This window comes from Thunnus albacares, chromosome 14 (assembly GCF_914725855.1).
Source record: "Thunnus albacares chromosome 14, fThuAlb1.1, whole genome shotgun sequence".
Classification (NCBI taxonomy): domain Eukaryota; kingdom Metazoa; phylum Chordata; class Actinopteri; order Scombriformes; family Scombridae; genus Thunnus; species Thunnus albacares.
In genome coordinates this window covers 2,794,648-2,811,055 of record NC_058119.1, presented here as the reverse complement: position 1 = coordinate 2,811,055, position 16,408 = coordinate 2,794,648, and the positions used below count along the sequence as shown (strand labels likewise).

The 16,408-nt window shown below is 38.7% G+C and overlaps 1 protein-coding gene across 2 annotated transcripts in view; it reads right to left on the bottom strand.

The window, feature by feature from the left end:
• ttc27 (tetratricopeptide repeat domain 27) overlaps positions 1-16,408 on the bottom strand; it is a 102,837-nt gene that overhangs the window by 31,215 nt on the left and 55,214 nt on the right. For both annotated transcript variants that reach the window (XM_044372514.1, XM_044372513.1), the window contains exons 10-11: positions 8,740-8,853; positions 2,176-2,271 (exon numbers count right to left, since the gene is read on the bottom strand). In XM_044372514.1, coding sequence (XP_044228449.1) covers positions 2,176-2,271; positions 8,740-8,853 — 210 coding nt within the window. The remainder of the gene's footprint in view (positions 1-2,175; positions 2,272-8,739; positions 8,854-16,408) is intronic.

The window sequence follows — 16,408 nt, the reverse complement described above, 5'->3', positions numbered from 1 at the left end:
TAGGATTAGGCTAAAATTGAGCTTTGCTTTCTGTCTGAACACATCTCAACATCTCAGATGCCACTACTGTATAATCGAGTTTTGTGCACCTTTAGTGACTCTTTTTAATGTTCTGCTCTTTACTGGATTTGGGGAAATGAGATGACCTTGGTTTGTCCTTACCTTATCCTCAAAGCCATATTAAACTGAAACACATAGTTTGAAAATACAATAAAGCCTAAATCTAACCTTTGTGTTGCATATTCACTTAATATACGTATTTCTACAGGAAACATCTATATTCCTATTATGGTGAACTTGCAGGGCTAACTGTCCCTTCCCTGAAATTCAAAAACAATTTGGCTATTTTCTTCCATGTCTCCTAAATACATCAACTGGTGTTGATGCTGACTTTACCTGGGACATGTAAGCTTTATCCTTTAAGCTTTATCCCTATTTTTTGCATCAAAACATGATGCTGAGTTGCCATTTTATAATGTATGGAGCCATTAAATACATATTTATTTTTATAAGCATCAAGGTATCAAGAACTCATTGTTTTACAATAACTATGTATTTCAAGTGGTAAACCACTGTTATTGTAAGCTGCATATGTGTGGTGCTAGATTAGTAAGCTTGACAAGTGTAGCAACAGTAAATGAAGGGGGGGCTTAGCAAAGGGTCAGTTGTTTTTTGTAATCAAACTGAAGTACCATTCATCAATGTCTTGGCACCAGTTCATTAATAAATAAATGCTACAAGTGCCCTCTTCACTCCATCAAGCAGGTCAGTGGAGAACAGATGCATATTTACAGAGGCCTGGCAAAAACCAAGCCTGGTCTTGAGATGGTCAAAGAATTTCGATTGAGAGCAGCTGAGGTTCCTCAGCGAGTTGTAATTCCATTAGAAATGCAGATAAATAGTGGCAGAACTCTGAATGCAGTCTGAAGTAACGTTATCACACAGTAGGTTTCGTTTTATACATTTCTAAATAGCTAAAGAACCCTGGAGATCTTGAGAGCTATGTTGAATGCCCTAGGTCTGACCAGCCAAAGAGCTGTCATTTCTGAGCCCCTGAGAAGAAGAGAAAATGGATATGTGTAGAAAAAAAACTTCTTCACTAACAGCCATGAACCCCATTACTGCACTGTTCATTTTACTCACAATACAAAAGGACAGAATCGACAACATACCAATGGTTTTAGCTGATCTTATATTATGTCTTCTCAGTAGCGGGGCTATGAATGTAATCTGCCTTTTAGATTATGAGATATCTTAAGTGCATATTGACAACAAACAAATGTACAAAATGGAAAGGGGTTGCCCTCCGAGAGGCATTAATGTACACAGTCAACTGAATTGCAAACTGTCCATTACATTTTAATATGTCTTGTGTAAATTTTACAGTGTACATTGGACCAAGAGGAAAGTTTGACATGATGGTCGCGTAAGACAAAAAGTCACCAAAATCATGAGGTATCATCTTGTGAGGAATATCCACAGCAAATATCATGACTTTGTGGTCAGTATTTGTGTCTGCAACAATTAAGCCTTCAGCAATTTCGTATTATAATTAGCAATGCTAGCAGCGTGGCTCAAGGAATAGCAATGTTAATCAGCCCAACATTTTTGTCCAAACTGAAATATTTATTGGATAGATGGCCATAAAAACTTCAAAGGTTCTACTGATCCTGGTGATCCTTTTCCTCAAGCGTCACCAGCAGTTTGACATTTATGGTTTTCAGTGAAATATCTCGACAACTATTGCCATGAAGTTTGGTAAATATATTCAAGGTCCCCAGTGGAAGACTGCTGATCCCCTGACTTTTGCTCTAGAGCCGTCAGCACAGACAGAAAATATAGTACACTATTTAGTAAATAGGTCAAGGCAGATGGCTGCCCACCTAAAGCCTGGTTCTGCTTGAGGTTTCTTCCTGTTAAAGGGGATTTTTCCCTTGCTGCTGTCACCAAGTGCTTGCTCATGGGGGAATGTTGGGTCTCTGTAAATTAAAGAGTACGTTCTAGACCTGCTTTATGTAAAAAGTGCTCTGAGAACACTTCTTTTGTAATTTGACGCTATATAAATAAAATTGAATTGAATTTTGCCTGGTCAATTAAAATATGTGGTGTGTTTTATGTGTTGCAGTTAAGGAACACTTAACTGAATCAGACAAATAACTGAACGTTGTTTAATACCTGGACAACCCATCTGGGTTGAGCATGGCAGCAGTAGAAGACCTTGAGGCGCTCAGTCACGGGACAGTTCTTGTCTTCAAAGTGGTCTACTATCGCCTAGAAGAGAAAAATGAGATGAGAGATTGAGTCCACAAAATGTACTACATGCAGCAGAGCAACAATTATTTCACCACACCACGGTGATTTTTTTTCAATAGCAGATTCAGTCACCTCATGTCACAAAATGACTTTGAAACTCACTTTCAACTGAGATGTGATTATAGCAAATACAATACCAGCCTCCTCTATCAACTCGTACTGCTCATGTCTGATATATGCTGTGATCGGCCTCTGAGTATTGACAGGGTTACAGGATGAACACAGGGGTCATTAGGTACTAAATGGCCGACGACAGGGAACGTTCACTGAGACAAAGAGCAAACAGTGAACACAACTCTTTTGTGAGGCTGCCTTGTCAAATTGCCCACAGCTGTTCAGCTGTTATAGTCTCCTAGAATATCAGCGATACACATATTCTTCCATACCAAGTGGGACACTAATTCCCTGTCAAAACATGACAGAAGGAAGAAACAGATGCTTCTTTGCCATTTCCTTCTCCCATGATCTTTGCAGCAGGTTAACATCCTTCTCACAAAGCTAAAACTGATCAGCTGTCAAGATTGAAAAGGAGAACGCTTTCTGACACTTAAAATGTTTCTTCTGTAGCTCCTCCTACCTTTCAAAAATATCGGATATGTCAATCACATACTGCTAACTGCAGGTATTGCATCTCAGTCAATGTAGAGCACATTTCTGAGTGTGGAGAGACAAGAAATATACAGTTTATCCACAAATTTTGGCTGAACTTGCATATATTTGACTCCTGTGTGAGATAAAAGCCTCCATGACAAGCTGTTTGCAAGTAAATGGAACAGGGGACAATGAGGATTACTCATTTGGGGGATTAACATGAATCTATCTAGTGCAGCTGGTTTTTTTCTTAATGTTACATGCACAGTATAAACACAACGTGCCATTTAAGAAATTCAGGTAAACCAGCAGTGAACATACAAAGAACACAAGGGTACACACTGTGACAGTGCAATGTGGGGAACTACTGCAGCTGAGAATCATTGCACTAAATGACTAGTACCATATTTCACAGTGATTATAGTGTACATTTACAGTGAAATCAATATACCAGTTTGCAGATGCATTTGTCAAATAAAGACCATTAAATTACATTTGTGCAATCACTGCTGATGTGATGGGAGCTCGTCACTGATCAAGATGTAAATCTTTAAAGGCGATCAGATGATTTCCAGTACAACTGAAATGGTATTTGTGATATTACAGTTTTTCAATATGTTGTCTTAAAATAAGCCAAAAACAGATTTTCAAACTGAGGCTTATTTTCAAAAGTCAGCTCTCACCTTGTTGATAGATTCTCAGTTATTCTCTAGCTCTCTCTTATGTACCCGTCCACTGTTGCAAAATTACAATTGCAAAAAACATCTGAGTCATAAAATTACAATAGAATCAATGTGAACCTACACTGGAGACAATGTACTCGAGAACCAGCTATGCAGGGGCTGCTGCAGATGATCGACTTCTTTTAGTCAGTGTGGCAATGTCCACCGGCTCTATGAGTGGAGCATCTCACGTTTCTGATGCATAAAATTTACTTGTGATATATGTAAATGCCTACACATTTGTAGGCAATTGACTTTGAATTAATATTTAATGACACATTTCATTTGTTACTTGGTGTATGTAAATTTGCATGAAAGAGAGAAAAGCAAAAGGGGGAGGGAGGAAGCTGATGTCCAGCCTGTTAAACCTCCGTTCAGTCTCCTCCTGCTCTCTGTGATCACATATACCGTGTTTTAATGCAATATAGTTGTTCTCATTTGCATATTTTTCCGTTTCTGTTGTCAAACAACAAGTAAGAAATTATGATTTAATCAGAGTTCACAAATACTACCTGTTATTTTATAAAAGAGCAGAAATACAGCATTCACGTTACAAAGTAATCTACCAGGAATGTGCGCCTGCATGTTTTTGATTGGCCAACACTTGGCAACATTTTTTCCCCGCAGTCCTTTTGTTAGCATCCTGCTGCATTGATTGGTCTGAACATGGCCTAGGGCATAAGCTTACTGACATACTGTACATCTTAGTTGGCTAAACTAGACCAAGTTCGGCTTGCTCATGTTAACAAACTGTTAAATGTCTAGACAAATGGCTCAGTGACATGTTTTCAGGGAGTATTTTAATGGGACATTTCTTCATTGGGGTGGTAAAGTGACCCAGACTAACCAATAACTGAGACAACGCAAGCATAAAGCAAAAGCTCACAAATCACAAGGTATCATGTTTATTATTTACTTAGGAAATTTTAAAAACTACTTTTCACACCACTCACAACTTAATGGCCATAATAGCTTCTTCTGAACCTAAAAAAGAGGTCATATATTCATATACCACCAGGAAAAAGGAAAAAAAAAACCAACTTACCATATAATCTCTAAACACATTAACCCTTTTCAAATGTTTTCATTACTTAATACAGCATTATGTTGATTTATGATATATTTCAAAAGTACAGGTTATTTCCAGTTTGTGCAGAGAAAAGAAGGATGGAGTGTGTTTCACTTGTTCAGTCTGGACCATTTCTAGGAAAGCACAACTACATAAAGTACATCTAAGAAAATGACATTTAGGGTTTACAATTGTACTCTCCAGTGCCCAGCCTCAAGCCTAAAAATGTTCAGAGAAAAAAAAAGAACAATCCTTGTTTTATTTCTTTCAGCATGACCACAGTGACTCCTTTTCCTGCCAGGTGTTTGAGTCTTATAGCTTCTTCACTGGCTTTTTCAAAATCCCATAATGCCGCCTGTGTACCGTCTTTCAAGGATGTTATTGATCAACATCCAAAATAACATTTAGAGCTGAGGTGGATTAATGGTTTTGTTTGTTCTCTGGGCTGTTCTGAAAAGGAGAACAAGGTTACTCAATAACTCACTGGCAGTGTGATCCGAATCAAGCTCTGCAGCTCTTTTAACTTTGTTAATGGACTCACTAGTAATCTTGTTCTGGGAAGTAAAGTCTAAAACATCCACACGTGCAGATAATACTGGGATTACTCATGGAACTACATTTAACAAGAATAAAACTGAGGCTTTTAAACTGTTTGCACTGAGAATAAAACCCAGTGCTGAGTATTAATTTAGTGTAATAAAAGGAATACGCCCTTTGTTCGTAGTGTAGATAATGGATGTACATAATGTGTAAAATGGGGCAAATCTATGGAGACAATATTGTAGCTATATTATTTGTGTGTGGAGACTCACTAGTCAGGACATTTCCATCTCTATCCTTCATCTCCCTAACCTGCTGCACATCCCTCCCATCTCGGTCCCTGTCTAGCCAATCTGTACAAGTCCTTTTCTCCTTCCTTAGTGTCCAACCTCTCAACTTACCATATACCTTTCCCTTAGCCTTCACCACCTCCCTCTTCACCTTATGCAGCATCTTCTTGTATTTTCTTCATCTCTCTGGCTATCCCACTTCTTCTCTGCCAACCTCCTCCTTCATATACTTTCCTGCACTTCCTCATTCCACCACCAAGACTCCTTGTCTTCCTATCTCTGTCCAGATGACACACCAAGCAACTCTTCACTACCACCAGAACTTGTCTTAACTCCTCCCTGAACTACACACAACCATCTTACTTCTTCAAATTCCACCATTTGATCCTTGGCTCGGCCTTCCCTCTTTTCCCCAAAGTCAACGTTGCAGTCTCTAATCTCTTTCAGATTACATCTCCTGCATAAGACTTAGTCCACCTGTGTGCACCTTGCTCCAATCTTAAGCTTCATTTATACTCTGGAGTGGACGTGCACACGGACAGTTGTGGACACCACAGACAGGTAGTTGTTCTCTTTATACTTCTTTCTGGGGTCCGCTTGGGGGATGTGTTCCACACATGCACAGTATATTTTGGCATCTACAGGGAGACAGTGTTGTGACCACACGGACAAAACAAATTGCAGGTACACGGATGTCTGCACAGAGCCTACACGTACACCCTCTGATGACGAAATTTATGTCACATGGACCCTAGTGGAAACTATAATTTCAGCTTTATATGTCACTCTGTGCTCCTCCCTCTTCTTGAAAAATGTATTCACCACAGCCATTTGCATCCTTTTTGCAAAATCCACCACCATCTTTCCTTCCACCCCCTCTGGCAGATATCACAGCTTGCAAACACTTTTTGTAGCCAGCTAAAAGTCTTTCAGTTCTTGTATTTGGGATTTTCTCCCATTCTTCCTTGCAAAAGGCTTCTAGTTCTGCAATATTCTTGGGCTGTCTTGCATGCACTGCTCTTTTACGATCTACCCACAGATTTTTAATTATGTTTAAGTCTGGGGACTGTGAGTGCCATTCCAAATCTTCAGCTTGCGTCTCTTGAGGTAGTCCATGGTGGATTTCAAAGTATGTTTAGAATCATTATCTGGTTGTAGAAGCTATCCTCTTTTCAGCTTCAGCTTTTTCACAGATGGTATGATTTTGCTTCCAGAATTTGCTGGTATTTAGTGGAATCCATTCTTCCCTCCACCCATGCAATGTTTCCTTTGCCTCTGGCTGCAACACAACCCCAAAGCATGACAGATCCACCCCCATGTTTAAAAGTTGGCGAGGTGTTCTTTTCATGAAATGCTGCTCCTTTTTTTCTCCAAACATACCTTTGCTGATTGTGGCCAAAGAGTTCTATTTTAACTTCATCAGTCCACAGCACTTGTTTGCAAAATGCATCAGGCTTCTGTAGATATTCCATTGCATACTTCTGACGTTGGATTTTATGATGATGCAGGTAAGGTTTTCTTCTACTCACTCTTCCATGAAGGTCCTGTTTGTGCACACATCAGTGCAAGGTGGAACAGTGCACCACCACTCCCGAGTCTGCTAAACCATCTTACAGGATTTTTGCAGTCAAATGGGGGATTTGATTTGCCTTTCTGACCAGCATACCAACAGTTCTCTCCTAGAGTTTTCTAGGTCTTCCAGATCTCATCTTGACCTCCACAGTTGCCCTAAACTGCCATCTATTAATTACATTTCACACTGTGGAAACTGCAAGCTGACGCTTTGTTATCTTCTTGTAGCCTTCCCCTGCATTGTGGGCAACAATAACTTTCATTTTCAGAGTCTTTCACAGCTGCTTAGAGGAATCCATAGTTGCTGAGTGTTCGCACAAAGTTTGAAGAGTCAGAGTATTTGTAAAGCTGATTAAGGTCTGAGACCTTCTAAAAAGAATCTGAGACTTCAGAACATTTATGATGCCCAAACCTTTGCACATGCCACAATGATTTTTTTGTCAATGTATGACATAAAAAGTAACTATGCATTAATGTTTGTAGAAAATATTATGTTTTTTTCCATATCCTAAAGAGGCTGTGTTTACATCTTTTCAATTAAAAAAAAAAAATCACCAAATTATTATTTGTCAAAGGATCCCCAAACTTTAACATACAACAGTATCTACCTTCCTTCTCTCCATCATATCAGCTAGCTCTCTCTCTTTACAAGTCATAGTGCCGACATTCAAAGTTCCGACTCTCACCTCCACACTCCTACCCTTCCTCCTCTTCCTCCGCCTCCTGACATGCTTTCCAACTCTCCTCCTTCGCCCAACAGTAGCATAGTTTCCACTGGCACCCTGCTGATCAATACCGGCGGCAGCCATTTGTAACCCGGGCCTCGACCGATCCGGTATGGAAATCTGATTTATGATCTGCATATTTGATTTGGCATAGGTTTTACGGCGGATGCCTTTCCTGACGCAACCCTCTCCATTTATCCAGGCTTGGGACCGGCACTAAGAATGCACTGGCTTGTGCATCCCCAGTGGCTGGGTTTTATTTATTTCTCACTATCCCTCCAAAATATTTGGATGTAGGCTAATAACTTTAGTGTTTTACTTCACAAAATACAAAAATTGATATAAAAGCCAAGTAGGCAGGAGAATTTGAAAGCATTGGACTCTCAGTATAATAAATTAGCTTGTTCATTTGTTTATATGTAAACAAGTAGCTTTGCTGGGGTAATGTTTCAGTAAGCACACTGAAAAATGTATCATAAACCAGGTGTAGAGAATAACTAAAAGTCATAATTTTTTCACTGCCTAATTCATAATGGTTGCCTAACATCTCTACTGGACAGGTGTCTAAGGCTGGTTATAATCCTGTCATGTTGCTTTGTGGGAAGAAGCAACTCAAAATCTGCTTCCCATATGCTGGCTTCATTTGTGGGCACATGAAATATACAGTATATCAGAAAATGAATTCTACAATAACCTGTTTTGGTTTAGAAAATACTCTCTCCATATGGTAGGCACGTACAGGCCAAAGTTTTCCCCCAGTAGCTCAGACTGTAGCTCATTTTTCTGTCTTTATAAAAACACAATCTATAAGTAGAAAATGCAGATTGATTTTACATGTTAAAAAAAGGTTTCAAATGCTCCTGATGCTTGGACTCTTGACGAATCTATAAACACAACCCTCACACATATCTCCTTACCTGGGTTTGCATCATGGCTCTCTCAATACACCGAGATTTCCCTCTTTCCAGTTTGGCCCTGAGGCAGAGCGCTGTGACCTGTACAGCCCAGAATTTAGGTTGAGACAGTATACACTGCAGAAAGACACAAAGAGAAACAACATATTTTAGTCAGTATTAAATCATTGGAGATGCAAAACAAATCATGATGTGAGAATACAGGTTTGTCCAATTCTAGTGATTTAACAGAAGTCAGGTTTGGCTTGTTTACATGATGTCAGAGTATAGTCTTCTAAGAGTCCTGGTCTGCTCTGGACACATAAGGCCAAAATCTTCCTCCAAATTGTAGATTATTTATCAGTTATATCAATTACTTATCAATTATAATTCTACAACCCATAGTTTTATCTGTTTGGTCAGGGCACAGGGTACAACCATGAGACATGGTTGTACCCTGTCTCATGGAAGGCTGAGTAATGTTATATGAGTTTTTTGTTTGTTTGTTTGTTTGTTTTTTTTAAATGTGAGACATGGATGCATGAGAGTGGCAAACTGCATATGAGAGCAAGAGCAATTTTTCGTTCAAATTGATTCAGTCCCCTTGACCTAAAACAAATCAGTTTACCAGTACTCCTTGTGCCATGACACATCTGAATCCCAAATTTGGCAACATCTGAACAATGTACAATGTGATCCAAGAGAAAATTTGTGTTGTAGCCAACTGAACAAATTTAGTATGAAAAATCTGGAGCATATACCTAGTGTGCATTACACATTTATTGCCATTTGAAGAATGTATTGGTGACTTAAATATTCAAAAATGAGTGCCACATGTTGCGTTTGCACCAAAACTGGCTTGGTATATCTGGAGCACATTAAGGGTTGGTGTATCAGAGTTGGTTTCATTTTGAGAATTTTTTTGTGATATACAAAAATGTTTTTCCAAAAATGGCACTGTAAAACCAAAGCTCAAAGTCACATAGCTTGCAGGGTACATATTCAACAGTAAAGTGCTATGATGCAATCTGAATGCACAGCATTGATTTCAGTACCCTCTTTAAGACTACCTACCTAAGTATATCTTCATAGCCTCAGATTTCACCCTTGAGAACTGTGGACTGGGGGATCAGCTGCCAAGTAACATCCTATTGAAACTAACTAAGAGTCTCAACAGTGTCCCAGAACCTCACTCTACTGCATGAGAGGAGCTCATTTAAAAAGTTGTTACAAGCTTCCACAGCTGTTGCTTACTACCATTTCTTAGCCCTCTTTAAATGGAAAAAAAAAAATCACAGAGAAACAGTGAGGTACTGCAGAGATCAATAACACACAACCTGGTAGGAAAACAATTACAATACGTAAGACCTAACTTCCCTTATCCTCTCCTTCTCCACATCTAAAGCAACACAGGGCTCAGCTGTCTGCGTGCTCTGCAGTGAGAAGTCAAGCAACCAGCTTCAGTGAGAACACCTAATTATTAAAACCTATTACAGCCTGAAAGTCTTTATCTGTGTGCTGTGGTGATAATCTGCTGTATAATAGCTGTGGCAGCTTAGTGGTGCAGCTTTAGATGAGCTGATTAAAGAGACAGGGGAGAGGGATATCCAGCAGATACACTGGCAGGTAGACAGCAGGGAGGATGACTACTATTTTATCTCTACTCAGGTTTTGGCGTGACTTTAATGAGAACAAGTTATACAATAATGACTTTATGCATTCAGTATATTGATGACAATGGAAATATGCAATGAAAGTGATACATGGTTTTAGGTGAGATGAACAAACACTAATGATGTTTGTGGATGCTTAGCGACTCTTGCTGGAGTCATTAGTGCAACAGTAAATTGTCCTAATTATGCAGTTATTCCTCTAGCAAAATCAATCATAGAGCAATTAAAATCAAATGATAAGGCAGGCTAAGCATTTGTCACACGACTATTAACACAAATGAGCAATAAGCGCTTCTCAAAAGCAATGAGAGTTAAGTTATTATCACACTAACATATAAAAAAACTTCTCATGAGATCAAATTCATTTGGAATTCATTTCTCCTAACATGACATGACCAGACATGTTGGAAAACGACAGGAATGACCAGCTTTAAACACTCAGTTTGTTGCACTGATCATCAGCCTCCGTTAAAATAAAGTACATTGATTATGACATATTGTATATGCTGCGTTGTTTGATATTATCAGAATAAAAGCTCAAAATATTTGCCTCACTAAATACAGAGATTTTTTTTTAAAGTATGTCCCCATCAAGTTTTTTGGGCTCTGATCCAAGACATTTAACACCAAGTCTGATCTGACACTTATATTTACCTAATTTACATAACTGCCTGGTGCACACTCAAGCTATAATCTGAAAAAATGAGACAAGAGAGAAAAATTAGATAGATGCCCAGTGGGTTAAATATGTATACTGAACACTGAAATGCAGGTGCAGCTTAACCAAATATGGCGCACCTTATTTTAGTTACTGAATCTAAAACTAAGGATCCTTGTTCAACACTATTAAGTTAAGTTATTGTTATATAGTTTATAATTTAGTTATTGATATGGTATGAATAAGTTTAACTGAAAGAATGTGACTCCTGAAGTTAACATGATGTGATTAGGTAGATCATTTTACTAAACCAGACTTATAATTGTTGATGATGTTGGAACTATTACAACTACAACACTCAGGTAGCTTAATGAAAATGCTAACATGCTGATGTTTGAGTAGAGACAGATTTTTGGCACAATTTCATCTACTTCCATGGTGCACAAAGAAGAGAAAACTCTGGCAAAACTCTGTGGTGACGTCTTTAGGCTCTGGTGCCCCTGCCAACCCCTGCATTTCTGATTGTCTGATTGCTTGTGGTCCTATCCCAACATGACTTCTTTTTAGTAATGTCACCACATTCCCAGATCTCCAGTAATTAATTTGGTATGCAATGGAATTACTGACAGCAATAATCAAAATTATAGAAATAAGACCCAGGTTACAATGACTGGAATTAAAAAAATATAAGATCACCAACTTCAATGAGGTTTAGTCTGAGTCTTATGAAGATTACAGCTACTTAGTAGTCTTAAAGCACCAAAAACAAAAAAGTCTCCAGAATTCAGACCGTCATCTTCAGTGTCTGCGAGCCTCATTTGAGTGTCTAATTTTAAGAGACAAGGACGCATTTCAATACCCAAAGCACCTCTCTCAACTATGATGTGACTCAGTTTAGAGGAGACACTGTTTTGTTTGGTAGCAGACTTGGCTTGGCAGAGTGAGGAATAATTTGTTTTGAGGTGCTGGGTATGGTGATCAAAACTGAGCAGACGTGAAAGGCATCCAGACTGAACCTTCTGGGACGGGCTGCACAGTGTGCACTGAGCTGTATAAATACATTCAGATGTGACAGAGGAGACATGGCAAGCTGTGTCAGATGGGAGCGACACTGAAATTTGTGACTTGGCTGTGATTTTTCAGTGGAATATAGAGATGATGTACAGTCTATTAATTTGTCATTAAGTGCAGAAGACCGTAAATTCTCAAATAGTGGCCGGGTCTTCATTTTCCAAAACTAGAGAGAAAACCAGGTCTTAATTTCTAATTTCTCCTGTTTTAAATGTGTATTTTATCCCATTTTAATTTGCTGTTGTCAGTATAATTTACATTTCCACATAACTAAATCCTTCAGTACAATAACAGAGTCATGTTATGCTAACCGCTCTTCTGCTCTGAGTTTCAGAAATACTGTTTTCATTCACTCATTATTTCCACTCGCTTCTACTTTATAGTTTTTTGATCCCTGTTAAGTTATCATTGAAGAACACATTTTGACAGACGTTTCACATGAAAAGCCTTCCAGTGGCTCAGAGAGCATAATCCCTCCCTTTCCTTGTTTGTTGGCTTTTAATTTGAAATATTTGCAGGAAATGTTGGATTTCATTGACAGTATCTTTACAGCAACTGCAAAAAACAGCAAGATGGAACCAATAAGAAGTATTCAGTGGATAAAAAGAGTATAATTGTTACAGAGAGAAACTGAGAGCAACGGATTAGTGAGTATGACATGACTGATGTGTGATCTGTCATGTGATCACAGTATAGGTTATTCCACTATCCTCAATGGTTTTACACAGCACTTGTAACGACTGGCCTGTATTTGTTTACACTGATGCCTGCAAATTTAAGACTCTGCTATTAATTGTTTTAGTTCTTGCTTGAGCATTACGGACAATTTAAGATTGATAATAATGTTCTAATAGATTTCACTTGAAACTTCTAAAACTAATTTTAATTTATCTATATCATACACATGATATGTATAAATAATGTTCTGTACATGATAGCAGGAGTGAGCTGGGATGTCCAGAGATCTTATGGTATGACCGCCATAACAACTCCAGGACAATAAATTAACCTCCACAGCTACTTATACTTTCTCTCTGACGCTGGATATCCAAAATCAATATTTGTCTTTCAAAATGGACGTGTTCCTTCAGCCCAGTGCTGAATTATGAGCCACTTATGAGCAGTACAATAGGCTGGATCAGACAGACAATCAGACAGATAGACCTGGACGCAAGTCAGATGCCTAAAGCCTCTTTGTTTGACTTCCAGCAGCTGTTGGTATGTTGATGAGCTGGATCAACCCACTGCCTTTGCTGACGGAACCTCTGAACCTCTTCTCTACAAGATGTGGATAGAATCCAAAAGGTCTTGGCAGTCAGGCAGCTTTCCCCTCTCGGAGATGACATAACCTGATTCATATTGGTAGATAGTGCCTGCAAAGTGACTGCTGCTGTATGTGGGTGAAAAGCCTTCAAGGAAAGCCTGCATAATAACTGACATCAGCGCTACGTCCAGATGGTCCTTCAGGAAGGCGGCACAAGTCGGGTATTGATGAAGACAGCCAGACATGTGACAACCATCTAACCAGCCTGCAGATTCCTGGATCTACATGTAGGCTGGGAAGATGCCTGCTCACAGAGCCAGCAGCTGCCTGCAGCACTCCAATCCCACGCAGTGACAATACAACATATGTTGCCAGCTCATTGTTCAAACTGAGCTCACAGCTGGATGGATGGATGGATGACAACCCACAGTCCAACTTTGGATAAAGTAGTGAGCACAAAATAGGCTGAATACTACATGTCAAAACTGTACCCACAAAAATGTATTTTTCAACCCAAAGTATCATTTGGATAGCAGCATTAGATAAAATATGGATGATTAGATGTATGTTGGATTTTCTGACCAGAAACCAGAGCAAAGGAATTCAAATAAGGTTCTGAGATGAGCAAAAATGTATTTTACAGTTTATTTTCAAAAAAAATCAATGTGCATGATCATACATGCACATTGATTCCTTTGATGTATGTATGTATGTATGTATGTATTGCTTTCAAATTAACTTCATAAAATCTGAATGCAAAATGATCAGGTGTGCTTTTGGTACATTATTCCTTCCTTTTGCAAAATTACAATAAATTGTAAATATAATGTTTGCTGTGTTAACAAAAATAGACAACAACATGCAAAAGTCTTTAAATCTGGTATCATATGTTGTCTGTCTGCTGGCCTGCATTGCCAAATAGCTTATTCTCTGGCAGCTGTTGGATTGATTGAAGTATATCTGTTCTAACAACAGAATTTTAAAACCTTTCTGAGCCAAAACTCCACAAGTCAGTGGAGTCAAAATCAAACTCAGGTTGTAAGTCAGCTTTTATCAAGTCTGAAAGTCTAACTGAAAACACTTTTTTTTGCGTTTTTAAAATTTTATCATTATCATTTATTATTATTTTATTAAAAGAAAAAAAAGGCCTTTTCTTCTCAGTGGCTGGAGGGGCGGGTTGGTATCTGTTTGATTGGCAGCAGCTGGCAGGCTGAGCTCCAGCACAGGAATGACAGACCTGCTGCAACTACAAGTCATGGGCAGACTGTATCATTAGCAGTGGTATTGAAAATTCAAGTATTGTTGGCTGTATGGAAACAAGCTCTCCATCTACGTAGATGGATCACTCACAGTATTCTGTTTAATTAATGCAAATATAGAAGGCACCATCATGAAAACAAAACTTCATGACAGTGCCCCCCCATATTAAAATTTCTCCCTTTTGGTTTGGTTTGCTGTAGCAGACAAAAACATGCAATCTAATTTCAGTTGACTTGAAGTTTTAAGATTTTGGCAGCGTGTCTAACATTGTACAATATACATAATTTAAGTTTAAAGTCGAGAGGTTGTGATAAGTAGCACAACAAGCTAGCAAAAACGGACACAGAACAGCTTTCCTGTGAATGCACAGTGTCTGCCTGAAGTTGAACTACTCTCACTGAAAACATAATCACTGCCATTAGTCTTTGGAGCAGTTCCTAAACAAACTAACAGTCATCCAGGCCAAGGAACATGTCACCCATAAAAACAGTGTGGCTCAGTGATGGAAGTGTACAGCACAGAGGAATAAGATATATCAGGCTTTGGATATACACACACAATACTTGTAAGTAGATCAATTCATTGTTGGTTTGTTCTGAATATGAGATTTGTTCACATATTCTTTAACATGTGAAAAGAAGTCACTGTGTGTAGAAAGTAGAGCGAGAGGAGAGACTCACACCTTTCAATTAGTGTCTTTATCTCCTCTCACTCTCCTTCACCTCCTTCCTCTTTAATTAACTGACTTGTGTCTGGCAAAGGGTGGGAGTAGTCAGGCAAGAGACGGAGAAAATATTTGCCTTAGCAGGACAGAAAAGAAAAACTGCCAAAGAATAGAGCACATTACAACCGACAACACCTTCCTTCAGGAGAAAACTGCCATTTCACAAAGTTGGGTCGAGGATAGTCAGAGTTTAGAGCCTTTTATTTCTGTCCACATCAAGACTACTGAGATGTTACCATTTAAAATATCCCTTTCAGACAGTCTGTATTCCAGACACCCAAGGTTGAGCTAAAATAACTGGTTAAATTTTTCAAATAAATAAATTTAAATAAAACATTTAAAAAATAAAAAATAAAAAATGGCACCACAATAATGTTTTAACAGCAAGTAAAGTGTAACCACCTCCAAAAATCTCAAACCTCTGACACAGGTCTATTAAGGAAAAACGACCTCTCCACACTGCAGTATGGGGTTGTATATACTGTGCGTGTGCATGTGTCCAATGAGATCAAGGATTGTGGGCAGTTTAAGTGGATTCAGACCACAGAAGCAGCACGCAAACAAATGGGGTCCATGGCTGTCACCGTCCACCATTATTACTCCAGCAGTAATAGAAAATATAATGTATAGACATAGCTGGTTAAAAAAGGGGTAAATAACAGGAAATACATCATCGATAAGAATAATGTAAGTTCAGTCTCTGAGATCCTGAGCCCTGGAATATCTCTACCTGGAATATCTCTAATATTTGATGAGATTTGATGAGACACCAAAAATGTCAAGTGGCAATACAGGAATAGTCAGGGGATCATCAAAGTCATTACAATTTATTCCCTCAAGAAACATGAATATCTCTACCAAATCTCATGGTAATCCATCAAACAGTTGAAGGGATATTTTACGCAAAAACAAACATGTCAAACTTGCACTAGTGGCACTACAGTCAGAGGATCACCAAAGCTATTAGGATTCATCCTCTAGGGACCAGTAATGTCTGTAAGGATGTATGGATCACTGCAGTAGACTGACCAACAGACACTGCC